This window comes from Orycteropus afer, unplaced genomic scaffold, assembly GCF_000298275.1.
Source record: "Orycteropus afer afer isolate SDZICR_OR568_19922 unplaced genomic scaffold, OryAfe1.0 scaffold00218, whole genome shotgun sequence".
Classification (NCBI taxonomy): Eukaryota; Metazoa; Chordata; class Mammalia; order Tubulidentata; family Orycteropodidae; genus Orycteropus; species Orycteropus afer.
Window position 1 is genome coordinate 2,196,647 of NW_006921805.1, and position 23,468 is coordinate 2,220,114.

The 23,468-nt window shown below is 41.7% G+C and overlaps 1 protein-coding gene across 1 annotated transcript in view; it reads left to right on the plus strand.

The window, feature by feature from the left end:
• CMTM8 (CKLF like MARVEL transmembrane domain containing 8) overlaps positions 1-23,468 on the plus strand; it is a 163,033-nt gene that overhangs the window by 132,971 nt on the left and 6,594 nt on the right. Inside the window, exon 2 of the mRNA XM_007948634.2 lies at positions 11,617-11,790. Coding sequence (XP_007946825.1) covers positions 11,617-11,790 — 174 coding nt within the window. The remainder of the gene's footprint in view (positions 1-11,616; positions 11,791-23,468) is intronic.

Genomic DNA, 23,468 nt, shown 5'->3' on the forward strand with positions numbered 1-23,468 from the left:
AACTTGCTAACCCCTAAACTCTAGAATAGGGGTTAGGAAATTGTAGCCCTCCAACCAAATCCATCCTGCTGCATAATTTTGGGGAAAAAAAAAATTGGACCATAGTTACTCCCACTCATTTACATACTGCCCAGGGCTGCTTTCCTGTTGAAATGGCAAGCTGAGTAGTTGTGACAGAGACCACATGGCCCCCACAGCCTAAAATATTTATTGGTTGGCCCTTTACAGGAAAGCTTGCCAATTCCTGCTTTAGAGGTTCTGCTTAGTGGTTCTAATTATGGGCACAGGCCACCGTTTCTTCACTGGCTAAGTATTCTGGGACCCTTACTGCCAAGATGCCAGGCATGCCAAGCATGAAGTCATGTTTTCTGGAGGGGACAAAAAAAAAAAAAAAACATGAGAGCAATAATCACTGCTGTTTGCCCAGCTCTTTGCAGGTCGCAAAACACCTTCAGACCTTGCAACCACCTAGATGCTGCTCTGCTCACCTTATGGAGGTACACACTGAAGCTCAGAGGGGAAATAAATTACCCGTGAGTACACAGAGTGCTAGTGACAAACCTGGGTCTCCTGTCCTTTCTAGGACTCTGGTAGCATAGTGCCTAAGGCACTTGACTGCTAACCAGAAGGCTGGCGATTCAAATGCACCAGCCACTCCTCGGAAGGGAGGTTGGGCAATCTGATTCCATAGTCATACCACCTCGGAAACCCAAGGAGGGGTCGCTATGAGTCGGATCCGACTTGATGGCACATAACAACAGCTGTCCTTTCTATGATACTCCCTCTTGTATACAAGCTAAAATTGGATAGAACTTAGTGTATTAGTTATCTCTTGCTGTGTAATTATTTACCCCCAGCACATAGTAGCTTCAAATAGTATTACCATTTATTATCACTCACAATTTCTATAAGGAGCTCTGGTGGTGCAATGGGTAAGGAATTTGGCTGTTAGCCAGAAGGTTGGTGATTCAAACCTACCAGCTGCTCTCTAGGAGGAAGATGAGGCAATCTACATCTATAAAGATGTTGCCTTGGAAACTAACAGAGGTCACTATGAGTTGGACTCGACTCGATGGCAATGGGTCTGGTTTTTTTTTTTTCTTCACAATTTTTGTGGGTCAGGAATTCAAGATCAACTTGGCTAGGTAGTTTTGGCTCAGGTGTTTTCATGAAGCTCAGTCAGATATCTGCCAATGCCTCAGTCATTCAAAGCTTGACTGAGACTGGAGGATATACTTGCAAGGTGCTTTACTTGTATGGCTGACAAGTTGATGCTGGCTATTGGTGGGAGGCCTCAGTTCTCCACATGTGCCTCTTCACAGGACTGCTTCAGTGTCTTCACAACATGGCCCCTCGTTTCCCCCAGATCAGGTGATCCATGATCAATAACAGCCAAGGGGAAGCTATATCCTTTTTATGATCTAGCCTCCCAAGTCATAGTATCATGTTCCACCACCTTCTGTTCTTTAAGTTTAGCCTGCCTTTAAGAGGAGGGGAATTGATTCTATCTTTTGAAGGGAGGAATGACAAAGAATTTGTATACATATTTTAAAATCGCCACACATGGTTAGCTCAATATGCATTTCCCTCCCTTTGCCTCCTGGGAATATCCAAGTCCTGTGGTATTGCCTCAGTGTAGATCTTTAATTGACCATACATTGTCAGACTAGGATCCTAAGCAAGAGCAAGGTTAAGTCACAAATGAATGACACCTAGATCTCAGCCTTTGTTCTACCTTGGAGCACCCATGGCGCTCCTACAGTGGTACTTGAGAAGGTGTTAGGGAGGACCAGAGGGAGACACCCACCCTGATGGTGTGTTTAAAGGTGGGAAGGAGACCAAAAGGTTTGAAATCCTCCCAAATGATTCTGATAGGCTCGTCCCAGGCACCGGCCCCCTACTCACACTTGAGAACTGCAGATCTGACCACATCCTCCCCATATCCCATACTGGGAAGCAGAGTCCCAAAAAGACCAGGTGCTTGGAGAAAGTGACAAGGTTGGAGGCCCTTTTGCTACACTGGTCAGTGTTTCACAGTCCCTCTTATAGGGGATTAAACACATGTCAATAAAAACTTTGCAGGGGCAGAAAAAGAAGGCTAGGAACTTGTAATTAAATGTGCCCTCCAAAGTTTTTCTGTTAATTCATCCTTATCTTAGCCAGCTGACTATATTTCTTGTCAGATCTGTTCCCCAGGCAACGTCTGGTTCTAATGGGCGAGAGTCGAGTTTCTTCTTCCATGTCCAGCCTCCTCTTTGGGATTTTTTGTTTAAGAAAGGGCCTAATCCAGACAGATGGTAAACTCTCTTTTCTCTTCATTGAACAGCAAGCACTCTGGCATTAACTCCGTAATCTATCATAAACAGTGTTTGGACTCCCTCTAGTGGGTAAATGGAAAAAGTAACCATGCTTGCTGAACAGAAGAGCTACTACTAGCCTGGAAGAGGAACAGAGATGGCTGGCTGGCTTAAAGATCCTGTGAACTCCGTAAGGAAAATATTCAGCAGATAGAGGCAGCTGTTAGCTTGATGGTTCACGGAAGGACAGCCTCACCTGTCCAATTATCTTCTCTGGCTCCATGTGTTAATAACCTGACTTATTTGAAAAATGCAAGGAACAAACATATGAGTACATGTGTATATGTGTGTTGTTACTGTTGTCGGCTGCCACCTAGTCGATTCTGACTCACAGCAACCCCGTGTGTGTAGTAGAACTGCTTCATAGGGTTTTCAAGGCTGTGACCTTTCAGAAGCAGATCCACAGCCCTGTTTTCTGAGGTGCCTCAGGTTGGGTTCGAACCAACTTTTAGGCTAGTAGTAGAGCACTTACCCTTTTGCGCCACCGGAGGATTCCTAGGTATATATATACCTGTGTGTGTGTGTATACATTCATGTAATGGCAAAGAACAGGAATCAGCAAATTTTTACTGTAAAGGGTCAGATAGTAAATGTTTTGCCTACTCTGCTGTTGTAGCTCAAAAACAGCCATAAATAATACATAAATAAAAGAGTACAGCTGTGTTCCTGGGCTGTACAAAACAGGCACAGTGCGCTATGGGCAGGATGGATGTGGTGGGTGGAGCTAGTGGCGCAGGATGGTGGTAGGTTCGCTTTGGTTCATTTTCCTCTGATCTCTGTTCCCATGGTCTAAAAACCCCCGGAGTGTATTGTATTTGTTCACCATCTCTACTCGTGAAGGCAAGACTTGTTTTTTGGCCCTCTTACACCTAGAGATGGGAGCTCTGGTGGCATAATGGCTAAGGCACTTGACTGCTAACCAGAAGGCTGGTGATTCCAATCCACCAGCCACTCCTCAGAAGGAAGGTTGGGCAATCTACTTCTGTAGTGATACTGCCTCGGAGACCCAAGGAGGGGTCGCTATGAGTCGTCCGACTGGATGGCACATAACACCACCACCACACCTAGAGATGAGAGTGCCTTGATTCATTTTGAGTCTAGAGCTCCTGGCATTTGGAGTTTGTTCAAAAATTAGCATCAATAAAGAGAGCATGGTCCACACTAGATCTTGGCATGAAGCCCAATCCTGTTTTTGTCACATACTAGCTTTGGGGTGGGGGGGAAGGCATAAGGACTGTAGGCTGTAGTTTATCGACCCCTGGTAAAAGAAAGAACTAGAGTTTCTCATCCTAGATGGTAAATTCCTCAGATACAAGGACCTCAAGCCTCACTCACCGTTGTACACTGAGCCCCCACCACTAACTAGCTCTGTGACTCTAAACTAGTTGTTTCTGATTATCTTCTGAGCCTCTCTTAACTCAGTTTCTCAGTCTCTAAAACAATAGGTTTATCAATTTCAGCACTAATATTATTTGACCCTCAAACCACTATGGAATGAGTCTTGACTTTGAGAAAAGGTGCCTTCCATGGAGATTGGTATCAGCCTCTCAGCCACAGGTTTGCTTTATCTGTAACTGGGCTGCTCTCTGGTCTTTATGAGACTCATGTCACAAGATGGGGTGCCTGTTTCACAGCCTTTGCATTCCCTCCACCACCTTAAGGTGTGCTTGACCCAAATCATGCTCTTTTCCATTATCTTATATGCTTGTAAAAGTTGGATAGTTGAAAAGGGAGGTAAAAGAATTGATGCATTTGGACTGTGGTATTGTCATGGTGTTACTATGGACTACGAAAAGAATGAACAAATCAGTCTTAGAAGCAGAGACTCACTTACTTTGGATATACCATTAGGAAAAACCAATTGCTAGAAAAGAACATCATGTTTGACAAAGTAGAGGGTCAACAGAAACAAGGGAAACCCTCAATAAGGTGGCTTCACACAATAGCCCAACAATGGGCACACGCACACCAACAATCATGAGGGTGGTGCAGGATGGGTCATGTTTCATTCTGTTACACATGAGGGCACCTGAGTCGGAACTGACTCAATGGCAGCTAACAACAAGAACTGCTGTTACTCTATTTATGTCTCAAACTCTCTCGAAAGCATTCCTGGGCCATCCAGACTTGGTCAGTTCCTTGTCTTTTACACTCTCATATCACCTTCGTTTCCTTTCATAAGATGTATCTCAATTTATAGTTAAATACTAATGTACCTTCCTGGGGGATGGAGACCATGTCTGGTTTAACCCTACCATGGTACCTGCAGTTAGAAATCAATGAGATTCTGAATGAATTAATGTTGTCACGTGTGTGCTGTATTAAACATGTCTCAGGAGAAGATCATCCAGGCATAGTAATTACTATTGTATGTTTCTGTCCTAGCAGGGTATATAAGAGTAAATCCACAATAGTGATTTCCACTACCACTTCATTGTAAGGAATTTACATGGTAAATAATTTAAAGTCCAATGACCTATTTCAGAGATGTGCTGAGCTTACACCTGGAACAATTCTACTCTCCTGGCCAACCCTAGCTAGGAAAAGCTGGTACATTGCTCATGGGGTAGCCTAGTCAATCATCAAAAGTCACCTGCAGTAATGATGCTCTTTCCAATAAAGGGTAAAGTCAGAAATTGGCCAACCTTCATGTTGTAACAATGTAGCACATCCTGCCCCTAACAGTTCCTGGCTCTTAGTACCAAAAAAGAAAAAAAAAAGAACAACAAACTCACAGCCATTGAGTTAATTCCGACTGTTAGTGACCCCCTTTGGGTTTCTGAGGCAGTAAATCTTTATGGAAGTAGATTGCCCAGTCTTCCTTCAGTGGAGTGGCTGGTGGGTTTGAACCACCAACCTTCTGGTTAGCAGTCAAATGCCTTAGGAGCTCCGCCACCAGAGCTCCTTCTGGATCTTAGTAGATGCTTGTAAATATTTGAATAAATGAGATTCTTTTTAACATCAGTGAGATGATCCCTCTGTGCACCAGAAGAGCTATTCATGGGCTTGACTCGATAGGACTGGGCCTCACTCACAAACTTACTCTATCTTTCAGTACAATTATAAAAATCTAGGACATCTTTCTCTTTTTTTTAATCATTGTTGTTAGTTACTGGTGAGTCAGTTTGAACTGAGAGTAACCCCATGTGTCCAGAATAAAACTACTTCATACAGTTTCTCAGGCTGTGACCTTTTGGTAACAGATTGCCAGGCCTTTTTTCTGACTCACCTTTGGGTAGGTTCAAATTGCCAATCTTTCAGTGAGTAGTCAAGCATTTAATCATTTACACGCCCCCCCCCCACGTACTAGTCCATAGGATATTAGAATAAAGGAGATGTACATGTGTGAGGGATGTACACACAGAGGGCAGAGGAAGGCTGTGGTAGTTATATGTCAACTTGGCTGGGCCATGGTTTTGAGTGGCTTGGCAGCTGGATGTAGTTATTCCCTGTTATGAAATTATAATTATCTCCATAGTAGAATCTGAAGTGAGCAGCTAAGTAGTTGAAGGGGAGTTACCTTCAGGGTGTAGTCTGCTTTCAGTATATACTACACTAGGGAGAATAGTGTAGAATCTGCACAACACCGCATAATGTGTGAATGAACTTGGAGGACATTATGTTGAGTGAAATAAATCAATCATGAAATCAAGAAGGAAAAATATTGTGTAGTTCATTATTGTAAAAAGTCAAAGAAAGATTTATATATGGAAGGAAATATTCTTTGTTGGTTACCAGGACTGGGAGGGGAGAGAACACTGCAAAAAAAAAAAAAAGACTCCATGAAGTTGAAACCAAAACATAAATCATAGTCTGGTGAGGGATCAAGAGAAGAATATGCATACATTGGTGAGAGTGTAAATTCATACAGAGTTTTGGAAAGCATTTGACAGTACCTCTACTCTGGAAATTCTGCTTCTGGGGATCTATCCTGGAAGTCAGGCATGCTCAGATATATAAGCGTATTCTCACCATGAATATATATAACTTTGACTGCGGCTATTATGTGCTACAAATATATCCACGTATATAATATAGCATACGGGGAACAATGTTATAATAACTTAGCCATGGTCAGATACCTTAAGGAAATAAGTCACTGTGCCTGGGGACTTAAGGCTATAGTCTCGGGGGACATCAAGGTCAATTGGCATAACATAGTCCACAAAGACAATATTCCATATCCTACTTTGGTGAGTAATGACTAGAGTCTTAAAAGCTTATGAGTGGCCATCTAAGGTGCAGCTATTGGTCTCATCCCATCTGGGGCAAAAAAGAGTGAAGAAAATCAAAGACACATGGAAATAATTACTCCAAATGACTAATGGACCACACAGACTTCAGCCTTCACAACCCTGAGACTAGAAGAATGAGACTGCCCGGTTACCACTACTGACTGCTCTAAGAGGGATTGCAATAGAAAGTCTTGGACAGAGTGTGAGAAAAATGTGGAACAAAGCTCAAAATCGTAAAGAAGACTAAGCCTATTGCTCCGGTAGATAATGGTGGAACTCCCAAGATTGTGGCCTTAGACACCCTTCAAGCCTGGAACTAAACTCACTCCCCATGGATCAACTTTCAGACAAACTATGGGCTTATAAGGCAAACAACAGCAGGGAGGTACATTCCCCTTAGAACAATCAACCACAGAGATCATAAGGACAGCATTTGCCCAAAAACAACTCAGAAGGCAGGAAGGGGCAGGAGAGAAGGACAATTGGAAATAGGGAGGAAGTGGGAAGAGTGCTGTTACACTGTAGGGATTACAATTAATATCACAAAAAAAGTAACTTTGAATTGTTGAATGGAAAACCAATTTGCTCTGTCAACTTTCACCCAAATCACAATAAAAAGTTATAAAAGAATATTCTCAGGTCGCTTTTTCACAAACGAAAAGGAGGCAGCCTAAAGTTCTATCAGTGGGAGACTAATTCCATGCATTATGGAGAGCTAAGTAACCATTAAAATTGGCATAGATCTGCATGGATTGGTATGGAAGGATGTCCTCCAAAGTATTGCTGACTAAAAAAAAGCAACTTATCAGCAATGTGTACGGAGTGATCTATCTACCTACCTACCTACCTACCTATCTGTCTATATGTTGTTGTTGTTGTTATGTGCCGTCGAGTCGAACCTGACTCATAGCATCCCCTCCTTGGGTTTCTGAGGCAGTATCACTACAGAAGTAGATTGCCCCATCTTCCTTCCGAGGAGTGGCTGATATATATATATATATATATATATATATATATATATATATATACACACACACACACACACACACACCAGATATATAGATATATATATAAATGCAAGGAAATATAGATACAAAATTGGTAGTATTGATTTCTCTTAAAAATTTAGGACTAGTGGTTAGGGATCAGAGTTGTGCATTCTTTATATACTTCTCTGTTAATTTTTTACCTACATTTATCATTTTCTTCCCTAAATTTTACTTATTTTGTTGTTGTTGAGAATATACCCAGCAAAGCATACGCCATTTCAGCAGTTTCTATGTGCACAATTCAGTGCTGTTGATTACGTTCTGGGAGTTGTGCAACCATTCTCACCCTCCTTTTCTGAGTTGTTCCTCCCTCATCAATATAAACTCACTGTCCCCTCAGGTTCCTACCTAATCTTTTGAGTTGCTGTTGTCAATATCACTTATGAATTTTTCAAAAGTTTTAGCTTTATCATTCTAACAAAAAAAAATTGTTTTTAATTTAAAGAAATGCTTATGAGGGAAAGGAACTAAATAACATGTTTTTAGTCTATGCAAAGAAAGCCTAGGATTTGTTATACACACACACAAACGCAGGAAGTGAATAGCTTTTGTAGAGTGATACTCATCAGTATGGGTTATAGCAGGAGATAAAAGGTTTGCTTCTGGATAAGTTTCAATTACCTAGGAAATTTATTGGTAGAACAATTCTTTCCTTGACAGGGGCATTCTTTTTCTGTGTTCACTGGTAAGGTTGTGGATCAAGTATTCCTGCTCTTGGAGATGGCTCAGTTAATGATACTGTTATGTGTATAAAAGATGACTGCTGCTAACCCATTAGACAAAGCAGCTCTAGACAGTGGACTCCACTTCTTTTAATAATGAAAAACGTTTTGCATTCAGAGCCAAGAGCTGTTAGTTGAACTAAACAGGTTGGATGCAAGCCTATGCCAGAATTCTTAAACCTTGCACTCCCACAGAGAGACAGATACCACAGACACGTGTACGCTGCCTCTTCACTCAACTGCTAGGTTTCCTGTGTGAGTCATCCACCAAGGGCCCCTGTGGCCCTTTCACTTTGAATCAAGAAGCCTGCGATGTTGTTTCAGAGTCTGCTGAGCCCGATTACTTCTATTACCAGTCTTACTGATCCAATTTAATGTCAAGTACACTTGTATAGATTACCTGTCAGTTATGGGGAATTCGGGCCAAAAAACTCCATTAGTGTGAGGCTTAGTAACACTTTCAGGAATTACATCCCGTTTTGTGCACCTTCACTTTCGAGTAATGTTGTTGCCACAGATGTAAGCACAAAGATACATCTCCATTAAGCATCTTTTCTTTGGAATTCATACACAATATCAAGCAGATAAAAGAATGTCAGCTTCTCACTTCTAAAGAGGGTAAACCAACAACATTTAGAGTCTTGTTACCTGCCTCCCTGCCACAGGCATACAAACCATTACAGAGAAATGGACTCCTCTCAGAAAGCAGTTTAAAATGTCTCTTGGAAACCTGTTTGAGGGCTTAAAGATCCTCACAGCAAGTATTCCTTCTTTAGAGGGGCCTAAACTCTTCTCACTGCAGCATCCACTTCTAATCTCTGTCTGGAGGTTCCTGGCTACCTCAGACTGGGTAGGTTGAAAACTGAGCTCATGAACCACATCCCACCTCCTTAACCTGCCCATTTTCAATCATTTCAACTGAGTAAATGACACCCTCATGAGTCCCTAGGTGATGCAAATAGTTAATCAGTTGGCTGCTAACTAAAAGATTGGCAGTTTGAGTCTACCCAGAGGTGCCTTGGAAGAAAGGCCTGTCAATCCACTTACCAAAGATTAGCCATTGAAAACCCTGTGGAGCACAGTTCTACTCTGACACACATGGGGTCAACATAAATCAGAATCAACTTGATGGCAACTAGTTTGTTTTTTGTAATAATTTCTTTAAATAGATCTTTCCAGAAACCTGGGGTCATTACACGTTATCTTCCTACTCTGTATATAATCTGTTAAAGCCTTCTCTACTTCTGAAATTTGTTTTGAATTCATTTATTTCTCAGTATTTGCTATCACTATATTAGTCTTGAATACATCATCTTCCCCCTCTTCTCCCATTTGGATGATCACAGTAGTCTCTGAACGTGCCTCCTCATACCCACCCTTTACTGCTCCTCATATCGACTTTCCTTATATAGCCAGAGAGCTCCTATAAAAATTTAACCAGATTGTATCATCCCCTTGCGTAAAACTCTCCCCACTACCCTTAAGATAAACTACAGATTCCTTAGGCCTCCTCCACCCATGTACTCTGACTGTAACCAGCCTTTCTAACATCATGCACCAATGTCCTCACTTGCTACCCCTTCTAACAGGCAGCAGAGTCCTCCCCACCTCCAGACCCTTGCCCATGCTGTGCTCTCTGCTTAGAATGCTCACCAGTTCTTACACAATCTTCAGATCCTGCTTAAATGTCATTCTTCACCATGGCCTTACCTGTTCCTACCATCCAGGTTAAGAAAAAAACAGTTGCCATTAAGTTGATTCCAACTTACCATGTATGTCAGAGTAGAGCTGTGCTCCCTAGAGTTTCAGTGGCTGAGTTTTGTAAGTACATCACCAGGACTTTCTTCCAAGGAACCTCTGAGTAGACTTGAACCTCTAACCTTTTGGTTGTCTGCCAAGTGCATTACCAATCTGCACTGTTTGCACCACCCAGGGACTCCATCAACAAGGTCAGGTCCTCCTAGTATAGCATCCTTTATCTTCTTTCAGACCATTTTTCACAACTGTAATTAGATATTTCTCCCCTACTAAATTATGTATGAATAAAGTCTGTTCAATTTGTCTCCCACTCTATCCCTGAGGCCTCATATCAGGAAGCCTGGCATAGTGTAGGTACTCAAGTATTAAATAAGTGAGTGAAATCTGTCTTCCTAGCTTTGCGATTAAAATGACTACTATTTGTTCTCGCTAACTGCAAGGAAAGCTAAAGCACAAATGGAATAACTGGTCAGGATCTGCATCCCTAAACTCCTGATGCTTTCTCCTTTGCATGTAGTTCAGATACCAACTTTTTCATGACTTACAAATAAAGCCCTCCTGGTTTCTAGAAGTCCCTGGAATGGAAGATGTACAACTTGTTATGCCTTCCTTTGTTCAAGAGGACTAAAGACATCAACCATTTAGATTGGTTTCTCTTTTTACATTATTGTTTGGCAGTCTTTATTTATTTAGTCAATTGATGACATTGGTTTGGCTTTGCATTTGGTCTCACTCATCAGCAGTGAAGAGTTGGGAGAGTTGCTGGGATAAATGTGTGACTTAGAGTGGAATATTTGGTGACCCTGTCTGGCCTGGGCCCTTGCTGGTTTTCCCTTCGAAAGTTCTCTTGGGTCTCACCCTATTTGCCATCTGTGAAGAGGGCAGCGCTAACAGGCAAGGATTTTTAAAGGTTCATTTCTTGAGAGCAGGTCAGTCCCAGGAACCACCTCTGAGTGGACCTGCAGTCTTGTTCCCTTGACAAGTATCAGCCTGTGAGCAAATATAAGCCGTGGTGTGTGTTGTTTTTCCCTGTGAGGTGTTTTAAAACTCTTAATTATTGCTAACATTTAAAAATCGAGATTATCATGTACAAATTTGAGTTTCTGTGCTCTCTAGGAAAAATAAAAAAGAAAGATCTCACAAAACCAGCCCACAATTTAGCAATAATTTCCTGAAGCTGAATAGAGGCTGCCCCCTTACAGTAAGACATAGGTTTCCTTATTTGCAGTGGTCCCTGCTCTGCCAGCTAAGTTTATTTATCTTACCTTGTCATTTGTAGGCACATAAGTTTATAACCATCATTGTATTCTTAAATGATGGGTGTTTGTATATATGCATGAAATTTATAATTGACCCTCTGTATAATTTTTTTTTCCTCTCTGTCCTTTGCTCTTTTATCTCTCTCTCTCTCTCTCTCTCTCTCTCTCTCTCTTTTCTTTCTTTCTCTTTGTCCTTCACTTTCCTTTTCTTTTTCTCTATGTCTACTATTTTACAGGTTCTGGGACTGCTAGTATGGACACTTATTGCTGGAACAGAGTACTTCCGTGTCCCTGCATTTGGCTGGGTCATGTTTGTAGCTGTATTTTACTGGGTCCTCACTGTATTCTTCCTCATCATCTACATAACAATGACCTACACCAGGATTCCCCAAGTGCCCTGGACGACAGTGGTAAGGAAGCCCATGGGTGTTCTTCTCCGTTGCTCACTAGATAGGATGCCATTTAGCCCTTCACTAGTCAACTCTAGATTGTGTCTCAGCCAACAGAGGTGGGCCAAGCAATGAAGAACCCAACCCAGATAATCATAATATTATCCAATAACCTCTTGAGTGTTTTGCATCTGAGTATGTAACTAGGTTTGTTACAAGTTCCAGAAATTCCTTCCAGGGAGAATAGTCAACCAGTTCTTTAAAGACCAAATCAAGGGGAGCTCAGTTCTCTTATGCAGACTCTTGTTAACTGATGGCAACCTGGAAACGGGTGTGAGGGCATCAGCCTCAGTAGATCTTCCTTCTTTCAAACCCCTCCTAGAACCATGGCCTTAACCCTTTGGACTTAAGAGTACTTTGATGTTGTGGTACATTCTGTGTACAGAGTTAGAATGAAAAATGACAAGTGCTGTTAGAACAAATAGGTGTCCTCACATCCAGAAGCAAGAATAATCAAGGGTGACTGGATTCTTGCCCTGGCTTCAGGTACTGTGCTGACTTGAGATAAACAAAGATTAATGCATTGTCTAGGACTAATGGATACTAAAATGTGTAAGTACAGTAGTACCCTATGATGTATGCTGGAGTCCCTGGGTGGGGTAAATAGTGAATGCACTCAGCTGCTAACTGAAAGGTTGGAGGTTCAAGTCCATCCATAGGCACCTCAGAAGAAAGGAAACTCAGTGACCTATTTCTGAAAAAGCTAGCTGTTTCAGTTACCTAGTGCCACTCTAGTAGAAGATACCACAAATGGGATGGCCTTAACAAACAGGAGTTTATTCTTACAAGTTAGAGGCTGTAAGTCCAAGTTCATAGCGCCGGGCTCTAGGGGCTGGGTGAAAGCCCCTCAACCTTGGGCTTCAGCTGTGCCTCCTGCTCCCAGCCCGCTGAAGCTGGAGGCTTTTCTTCACTCAGCTGTTGGCTGCTGAGGCTGGCAAACCTGTGGTTGACAAGTAATAAGGCACAGTCCCAATATTACCAAACCACACACCAGGCCATTAATTCAAGTCCATTAGAAGTCCCAAGATCAGCAGAGCATGGCAGGCTGCTGAAAAACGACTCAACTACTTGCAGGGTTCAAGCATGCCATAAGCTAGAGACTGTTCCCCAAGGCTTCTCTTTATATACAGGAAGCAGGCTATATCCCTAAGGCAACTACTCTACTCAGCTGCTCCAGTAGATTCCACCGTGGGGAATATAACTACATTCAGCTGTCCAGCCATTCAACCAGGTCCAGCCAAGTTGACACCCAAACTTAACCACCACACTAGCCATTGAAAATCCTATGAAGCACAGTTCTATTCTGACACCATGAGTTAGAATTGACTCAACAGCAACTGGTTTGATTCTTTTGGTTATAATGTGTGCTAAAACAGAGGTATGTACAAAGTATGATGGAAATTACCGCCTCGCTGTAGGATGACTGGGAAATCTTGTAGAGAAGAGATGATGTTTAGCTTCATCTTGAAAATAGAACAACATGTCTTAAGTGAAATTCACAGAGAATGAGCTAAGTTATGCTCCACAAGAACACAAGTCTCATTTTATTTCACAAAGTAGATTAAATGATTTTGGCTATTTCTTCAAATCCAAAAATGAGGATTCTCCATTAAGGTCCTCCAGACTGTGTCACAAGTTCTGAAAATAATTCCAAATGAAGTGCCAATAAATGTCTAAGGCAGCAGATGCAGCCTGGTTGGAATGAGTGCTCTGCTTCCTTGGTGGGCATTAGGAAGGAAAAACTCATGTGGATGTTAGATTCATATATATATGCCTGTGTATTGTTTGGCTGGAAGCCACAGGAATGAGTTCAATTCCAGGCCCAAAAGGTTACTAGGGAAAATAGTCTCATAGTCTCAGGGTTTCACCAATCTCTATCAGACCAGTAAGCCTGGTCTTTTTTATGATTTTGAGTTTTGTTCAACATTTTTCTCCTACTCTATTCAGATCTCCTGTACTGATCCTTTTCCAAGTGATTGACAGTGGTAGGTAGTCACCATCTAGTTCTTCTGGTCTCAGGGTCATGTAGCCTGAGACTCACCTGGTCTACTACTCTCATGGACTAATTGATTCCAAGCACCTTTTGTTTTCTTCATTCTTTGCACCAGATAAGGAGAGACCAATTGTTGCATGTTAAATGGCTGCATGCAGCCAAACAATAGACAAGCATATAAGATGAACATTTACACCCTTAGGTACAGCCTTAGAACAATCAATCATAGGAGATCAGAAGGGCAGTATTTGCACAGAGGGCAGGAATGCATAGGAAAGAAGGACACAGGGAAAAGGGAATCATAGGGATGAAGTGGGAAGAGAGCTGTTACATTATGGGGATTGCAGTCAACGTCATGAAACAAAATGTATGTGAACTTCTGTCTGGAAAATGAATTTGCCCTGTAAACTTTTACTCAAATCACAATTAAATAAATAATAATAAAAAGTTAAACCAAAACCAAACCTACTACCATCCAGTCAATTCTGACTCATAGCAACCGTAGAGAATAGCGTAGAACTGCCACACAGGACTTCTAAGCCTATAAATCTTTATGGAAGCAGATTGCTTCATCTCTCTCCCACAGCACAGTTGGTGGGTTCTAACTGCCAACCTTTTGATCAGAAGCTGAATGCTTAAACCACTAAGCCACCAGAGTGCCTTAAAAGAAAAAGTTAATACCTTGAAATATTAGTAACTATGAGACTATCTATCTATTCACTGCCATTGAGTCCATGGCAACCCCTCCTTGGGTTTCCAAGGCAGTTTCACAATGGAAGTAGATTGCCCAATCTTCCTTCTGAGGAGTGGCTGGTGGGTTTGAAGTACCAGCCTTCTGGTTAGCATTCAAATGTCTTAGGCACTACGCTACCAGAGCTCCTATGAGATGATAGGATAAGAGAGTAAGCAAAGTGAATTGGGGGGCATTTATGGAAGGCTGTTTCGGGGAAGATGAGTCTTAAAGTAAATCTTAAAGAACATACCTATGAACTAGAAAGAAAAAGAACTAGGACAGTGCAATAGGGGAACGAATCATTAGGATTCAGTAATGAATAGTACCTTTATTTCTACTTCTGCATGACTCTCAATTTCTACTTAGTCAGCCTAGATCAAGGGTTGCAAATTTTCTCTGCAAAGGGCCAGATAGTAAATATTCTTGGCTTTACTGGCTATACAATTTCTGTCACAACTATTCAGTTCTACTTGTAGCATGAAATAATCCATAAACAATTTCTAAATGAATGTATATGGCTGTGGTCCAGTAAAGCTTTATTTACTAAAGCACACAGAGGACCAGATTTGGCCTGTGGGCTATAGTTTGATGAATTCTGGTCTAGATCATACACACCTACTCTTCACTTATGGACTATCTTGTTATCTGACATTTTACATTCACAACAATGCAAGAAATCTACCACATCACCACCCACTGCCATCAAGTTGATTCCGACTCATAGTGACCCTGTAACACAAAGTAGAACTGCCCTATAGGGTTTCCAAAGCTGTAAATCTTTACAGAAACAGACTGCCTCATCTTTCTCCTGCAGAGCAGCTGGTGGGATCAAATCACTGACCTTTTGGTTAGCAGCTAGATCTCTTTCAGTAAAAAAATCTACTGTCCAACTATTTTGTGCATTAATGACATACTTCTGACAATAATGAACATCAAGGGCTGAGGTGAAAGTGATGCTGGCTGTGATGGCTAAGGTTATGTGTCAGTTGGTGGGGTCACGATTCTCAGTGATTTGGCAGTTATGTAATGATATAATTTGGCACTTATATAATGCTGCCAAGATGTAGTCATCATCCATTTTGTGATATGATATGATCATCTTTCATTTTCGCCTAATGGTGATTTTCACTTAGCCACCTGGTTGGAACTAAGCATGTCAATAAGTGAGGAGTGGGTGAATAGCCTCTTTTTTCAAAGCCTAAAACTCCCTCATGAATTTATTACATTAACGATTTTCTTAAGCGTTGCCTTCAATGGTACTTAAAAGCAAATTAACAAGAAAAAAAAAATGCAAATTAACAGCTCTCCCTTCTGGCGTTCCCTGGTTTTTACAGTGCTTTGATTTGCATTATTGGAATTTATCATGAGGAGATATGTCCCCATTTTATAGAAAAGAAAACCGAGATTTCGAATTGTGTGGTTTTGCATAGACTTACACCCAGCAGGAGTCCTTGTCTCCCAATGCCTGTCCAGTGTTTTTTCTGATTTCATCCTGCTTCAGGTGCTCCTCTGCTGGTGCAGTAAGAAGCCCAGCCAGAAGTCGGGGAACCTGAACTTTTTTTAAGTCCCTTCAGAATTGTTTAATCATTTATCTCCTCCAGCAAGGCCTCCGAGTCAGGGTTGCACACTCACCTGTGTGAAAGGCCCAGACAGGTCAAACAAATGAGTAAACTGAGCGTGCTTTTGAATTCTTACCACCCAGATGCACTTTCTTAGCATATTAAACAGCTTGAGAATTATTTTACACTTCACAAAGTAAATAAGCTGTGAATGTGGTCCTAGGATTGCTAGGTCTTCCACTTGTTACTTTGTGAGGTTTTTCCCCTAAGAGAATCTGTAAATCTAGGTTTTTGTATGAACTCTCCCACTTTTTAAATGTTTACTGCCAAATTTTTAAAAATTTTCATTTGGTGCTGACAGATGCTAAAGATCAAACGTGTCTGACTTCTGGTTGGGGTTTGTATTTACTATTCCATCTGAAGAGCACCTTTGCAACCTCTCAAAGCATTTGTCAGTTGGATAAACAGTATTAACTGAATATCCAGAGTCAGGACTGGAGAAACTTTCTGTATTTAACAACAACCACCTCAGACTAAACATGTTGTTGTTGTTTGCCATCAAGTCAGACCCAACTCATAGCAACCCCTCCTTGGGTTTCTGAGACAGTATTACTACGGAAGTAGGTTGACCAACCTTCCTTCCGAGGAGTGGCTGGTGGGTTTGAACCTCCAGCCTTCTGGTTAGCAGTCAAGTGCCTTAGGCACTATGTTACCAGAGTTCCTATCATATCTATTACTTATTGTCCAGTAGAAACTATTATAGAACATAGTGGGGACTTCAGATGCCTGCTCTCAGGAGCATAGCAAGGATCAGGCTGACCCAGGACATTGTGCTGAGGCAGGTGGTAGGCTCCTGTGCCTAAGTGTGGGCCTCCTAAGATTTCGGTACTCAAAGTGTGGTCCCTGCACTATAGTATCAGCATCGTCTCAGAACTTGTTACGAATACAGGATCTTAGGCCTCACCCCAGACTTGCTGAATCAGAAACTCCCAGAAAAATCCTGAGAATCTCTATTTTTACAAGCTTTCCAGGTGATTCTTATGTGCCTATAGTTTGGGTTTAAAGATAGGTATAGGTTCACATCCCCTTACCCAAAATCCTTGGACCAAATATGTTTGGAATTAAGAATGTTTTCTCAGATTTTACAGGAATATTGAATTAATTTGGTACATTTCAGCATTATTTAGCACCTCCCTCTAAGTCTGGAATCAAACACCTTAATGTTTCTATAAGATCATGTGAATTTTCCTGCTAAGAAAGATAATAGAGTCTACATCACCCCCATGTCAGGTCAGCTTTTGCTTCCAAATGAGTTTTGACTTTACTTTTGTTTTTCAGAGCATTTGGGAATCTAAGATTGCAGGTAAGGGATCAGTGGACTTCATATTAGTCCCCTGTGAACTTGACTGAGACCACCCATAGGACACCGCAAAAAGCAGAGTTTCATAATTTTGTGTGCAGCCCCTCAGTTGATAAGGCATGAGCATTGCACTAGAACCTGTTTTAACAACATGCCATTACCTTCATGTATCTAGGAAGAATGCAGGTACAAAGTTACCTATAGCTAGCTGTCTTTAATATGAAGCAGAAAACACAACTAGTTCTCGCTAGCACCTCTGAGCTCCTGGGCTCCAACTGTTATAATACTGTTTGCCCAGAGAGTCTTGGATGTGGTTTGTGACAAATCTGATTTGAGCTGAAATTTTAAAACAATAAAATTTGCCCTCTTTATAGCACCAAGTACCAGGGCCTACCCAAATGCATTCTGGGAGACTTGATCACCTGTAGTTCATCACCATTGACCACATTGTAAGCCCTATGAGCCCCCTTTTACTGTTAATAGAAGCTAGCATTTATTAAGTCCTACTTTGTGCCAGGTAACATGTTGGGTCCTTTTTTATACATCATTTCATTTAATCTTCACAATAACTCTGCAAAGAAGGAATGTATTATTTCCATTTTGCAGATGAAAAAACTGAGGCACTGAGAGGATATTTGATAGCCAGGAATCAGATGCAGGCCGCTGATGCCAACTGCAGCTGTCAACCCTAAAGTCAGTATACACAGACACTCATTTCTCTTAACCTTGAAAGTGACCATTTTCACTGTGCCATATTGAACAAGAAATGCTAGGCTGGATGTTATGCCTTGGTGGTCTTTTATGGCATCTCTGAAGAGTCCAATTCTTTCCATAAGGTCCTCCCACATAAGATGATTCCCAAACAAAGCACATGACTTATTACCTCAGGTTAGGGCTGAGAGACATAAAATGAGCCCCCTCCGTTGGCTCTGCCTCAGGCCATATCACCTGAATGTGCAGAAGTAAGCCCCTGCTGTCATTTGATGGAGCTGTGATTGTGACTGGGATCCATTCAGTCCTCATATTTCCTAAGTGACTTAATTTGAAGGACAAGTTGGGTCCTGAACAACTTCCTCTGACTGGCTGGCCTCTAGTCAGTACAGTTCATGCCAAGAAATTTGGAAGACACTTACCTGGCCAACCAACTGGAAGAGATCCATGTTTGTGCCCATTCCAAAGAAAGGTGACCCAACAGAATGTGGAAATTATCGAACAATATCATTAATAACACACATAAATTTTGCTGAAGATGATTCAGAAAAAATGATTGCAGCAGTTCATTGACAGGGAACTGCCAGAAATTCAATCTAGATTTAGAAGAAGACGTGGAACAAATTTATCATTGCTGATGTCCTATAGGTCTTAGATGAAGGCTCAGAATACCAAAAAGATGTTTACCTGTGTTTAATTGACTATGCCAAGTCATTCAACTGTGTGGATCATAAATTATAGATAATGTGAAAAATGGGAATTACAGAATACTTAATTGTGCTCATGAAGAACCTGTACATAGACCAAGAGGCTGTCGTTCTAACAGAAAAAGATAACTGCATGGTTTAAAATCAGGAAGGGTGTGCATCAGTGATGTGTCCTTTCACCATATTTATTCTGTATGCTAAGCAAATAATCCAACAAGCTGGACTACATGAACAAGAATGCAGCATCAGTGCTGTAGGAAGACCCATTAACAACCTGTGATACACAGATGACATAACCTGGCTTGCTGAAAGTGAAGAAGAGTTGATGCACTTACTGATGAAGATCACAGACTACACTCTTCAGTATAGAGTACACCTCAACATAAAGAAAACAAAAACTCCTTAAAATTGGACCAATAAGCAACATCATGATAAATAGAGAAAAGATTGAAGTTGTCAGGGCTTTCATTTTACTTGGATCCACAGTCAATACCCATGGAAGCAGCAGTCAAGAAATCAGATGTCTTATTACACTGGTCAAATTTACTGCAAAAGAACTCTTTAAAGTGGTAAGAAGTGAAGATGTCACTTTGAAGACTAAAGTGTGCTTAACCCTAAGCCATGGTATTTTCAGTTGCCTCATATGCATGTGAAAGCTAGACAGTGAATGAGGAAGACCAAAGAAGAGTTGATGCCTTTGAATTGTTTTATTGGGGAAGAATGCCAAAAGTACTGTGGACTGCCAGAAGAGTGAACAAATCTGTCCTGGAAGAAGTGCAGCCACAATGCTCCTTAGAAGCAAGAATGACCAGACTTCATCTCACCTGCTTTGTTCATGTTGTTAGAAGGGATCAGTCCCTGGAGAAAGATGTTGTTGTTGTTGTTATTTGCCATCGAGTCAGCCCCGACTCATAGCGACCCCTCCTTGGGTTTCCGAGGCAGTATCACTACGGAAGTAGGATTGCCCAACCTTCCTTCTGAGGAGTGGCTGGTGGGTTTGAACCGCCAGCCTTCTGGTTAGCAGTCAGGTGCCTTAGGCACTGTGCTACCAGAGCTCCCTGGAGAAAGATATCCGATGGTAAAGTCAGTGAAAAAAGGGAAGACCCTCAACGTGCTGAATTGACACAGTGGCTACAATTCATTTTCTATTAACAGTTCATACACATTTTATCTCTTGACATTGATTGTAATCCCCACGATATAACAACTCTCTTCCCACTTCCTCCCTGTGTTACCTTTTCCCTGTTTCCTGCTTTCCTATGCATTCCTGCCTTCTGAGATTTCTCCCTATGCAAATGATGCCATTCTGATCTCCCATGGTTGATTGTTCTAAGGAATACACCTCCCTCATGTAATTGTTCAGCTCATAGGTCTGTCTGTTGTTTGGCTGGAAGTTAAACTACAAGAATGAGTTCAGTACCAGGCCTGAAGGATGACTCGGTTTCATAGTTTCCAGGGTTTCACTAGTTTCTATCAGACCAGTAAGCCTGACCTTTTTTTTTTTTTTTTTTAATTTTGTTCCACATTTTTCTCCCACTCTATGCTGAATCTCCAATATTGATCCCTTTTTGAGTGGATGGCAGTAGTAGCTGGATACCATCTAGTTCTTCTGGTCTCAGGATCATGTAGGTTGTGAATTCAAAATAGAGGTTTCTTATGTAGCTGGAAATGTGTGCTCCTTGGAAATTCCCAACAGTCTTGATACATTAGGCCTAGGTAGGGCCTGAGAATATGTTTTTCTAATTAAGTTTCCAGGTAATGCCGATGCTGCTGGTCCATGGACCACACTTTAAGTAGCACTGAGCTCCTCTACTAGCTGAGTACAGACAGTATGGGCAGCAAAGAGAGGATTTTTATACAGTATTAGCCTGTATACTTTTCTCAGCCTTTGCCCAAACTAAATCTCAGCCTTTTGTTCTTACATCAAATATTTGAGTGTCCTTAACACTTACAATGCTTGGTGCTAAAGGTTGAAGAGCAAGAAAGGCAAAGAATACCTAGATAAACAGGACATCCCTACTGCCTTCAAGAAACAGAGTCTGTTGGTAAAGACAAACTATACAATGCTAAGTATCATATAAAGCAGAATAAATGCTAAAGAGAGAGGCAGGCAAAGGTGTAGGGGAGCAAGAGGAAGGATCCATTCTCTCTGTTAACTCTAGGAGGTTTTAGGGAATGCCATATAAACCCAAGTGGCTTTATCTTACTTTATCTTACTTTAAATTCTTAAGAACCCAACATCAGACACTAGCCTGAAAATCATGCATTCTGGGCTATCTGAATAGTTTCAGCACCAATGGTGGGAACCACTTGATGTCTCCAATATTCTTTTTCTTCTTTGGTAATAGAATTTTCACTCAGGCCTGTATGGCACCCGATATGGACCTCTGGTGACATAGTGGATAAGGCATTTCGCTGCTAACCAGAAGGTCAGCGGTTCAAACCTACCAGCCACTCTGCAAAAGGAAGATGGGAAGATCTACTTCTGTAAAGATTTACAGCCTTGGAAACCCAATGGGGGGGGGGGTCACTGTGAGTCAGAATCAAGTTGCTGGCAGTGAGTTTGGTTTTTTGGTTTATCGGCACTGAGCTAATCTATGTTTCCTAGCCATTCTACTGCTCAGTGTACCATAAGACTGAGTTCTTGCTAATGGGACATGAGAGGAAGTAATGTGTGAAACTTTTAGGTGATTCTGTGTCTTATTTTCTTAGTTCTGCTATAACAGAAATACCACAAGTGGTTGGCTTTTAAGAACAGAAATATATTTTCTGACAGTTATGGAGGCTAAATATCCACATCAGACTCTCAACTGTGTCTATTCCTTCCCCCTAGGTAATCCCAGGAGTTCCTTGGTTCCTTAGCAATCATTGTGTGGCATTTGTCTTCCCTTGTGGTGCATGTATCTCTGTATCTACACTGTTCTCTATATAACTGAGAAGTGATTAGGTGTAGGAACCATCCTATACTGGTATGAATTCAACTGCGTGATCATTTATATTACTTTAGATTGCATTTTGGAGGGTGATCACATTATGTGAGGTTACATTCACAGGTATGAAAAAACAAACTAAACTCACGGCCATCAAGTCAATTCTGACTCATAGTGACCCCATTGAGTTTCTAAGACTGTAAATCTTAACTGAAGCAGACTGCCTCATCTTTCTTCTGAGGAGTGGCTGCTGGGTTCAAACCACCGACCTTTTGGTTAGCAAACAAATGCCTTAACCACTACACCACCAGAGCTCCTATTTGCAGGTATAGGGGTTAGGATTTCTACACATATTGGGGGAGGGGGTATATAATTCAATCCCTAAGGCCTTAAGAAGGGGTCTGCTTTTTCTCCCTTCCTTCCCCTTCCCACTAGCTGATATGCACATGTGGCATTGGTGTGCCACTCGCCCACATGGAGAGTGGTAAGACCACAGAGATGGCAGACCAAGGAAGGAGCCTGTGTCCATGTTACCAAGAGGCTTCCAGACCTACTCTGGCCCTCTACCATTCTAGTATCTTATCTACGTCATTAGCTTACCTAAGTCACTCATTGTGGGTCAAATCAATAAGCTAATTACATACATCATCTCTGCTTTCCCCCACTATTTTCAGACCAGAAATTTCTTCTAATATGTAGAGAAGTTATAAGTAGATTTCTACATACCTTTTGCATTCAGAGATTGAAGGAAAGTTGTAAATAGTCATGTAAACCAGAGGGAACTGTGCATGGCCATTATAAGCATCAGGGAGTTTCAAACTTAATTCTAACCCTTTGAATTTGATATTTATTTGATATCTGTACTATATCCAAGGAGCTCAGGTGGCATAATGCCTGAGGCATTTGACTGCTAACCAGAAGGCTGGTGGTTCAAACCCACCAGCCCCTCCTGGGAAGGAAGGTTGGGCAATCTCCTTCCATAGTGATACTGCTTCGGCAACCCAAGAAGGGGTCGCTATGAGTCGGGTCTGACTCGAGGGCAGTGAGTTTGGTCTGGTTTATACTATATGCATAACATGAGGGCAGTGGTGGCTCAGTGGTAGAATTCTCACTTTCCATGCAGGAGACTCAGGTTTGGTTCCCAGCCAGTGCATGTCATGCACAGCCACCAGTCTGTCATTAGAAGCTTACATATTGCTTTGATGCAGAACAAGTTTCAGTGGGGTATCCAGACTAAGACTGACTAGGGAGAAAGACCTTGTGATCTGTTTCCAGACCTCATCCAGTGAAAACCCTGTGGATCACAGTGGTCTGATCTGTAGCCAGTAATGGGCATTTTGTTTTGTTGTGCAGGGGACCTCCAGGATTCAGTGACTTGATGGCAGCTAAAAACATATGTATAATACTGAACTCTGTTACGTGGGTTTGGTTTTTGGTTTTTTTAATTAAAAAAAAAATCTGTCCAGTAGTGGAGGGGTCAGTTAGTTCAGAGTGGTGAGTTGCCTGTCGGAGGTGTTCATTGTGGAGCCTGGACTATCACCAGGGCAGGGAGGTTGTGCAGAGCTGACTGGATACCTAAAAGCAACCTCTAGCAAATGCTGCTCTGAGATTCTGTTATCTGGGTCTACAAAAAAAAAAAAAAAAAA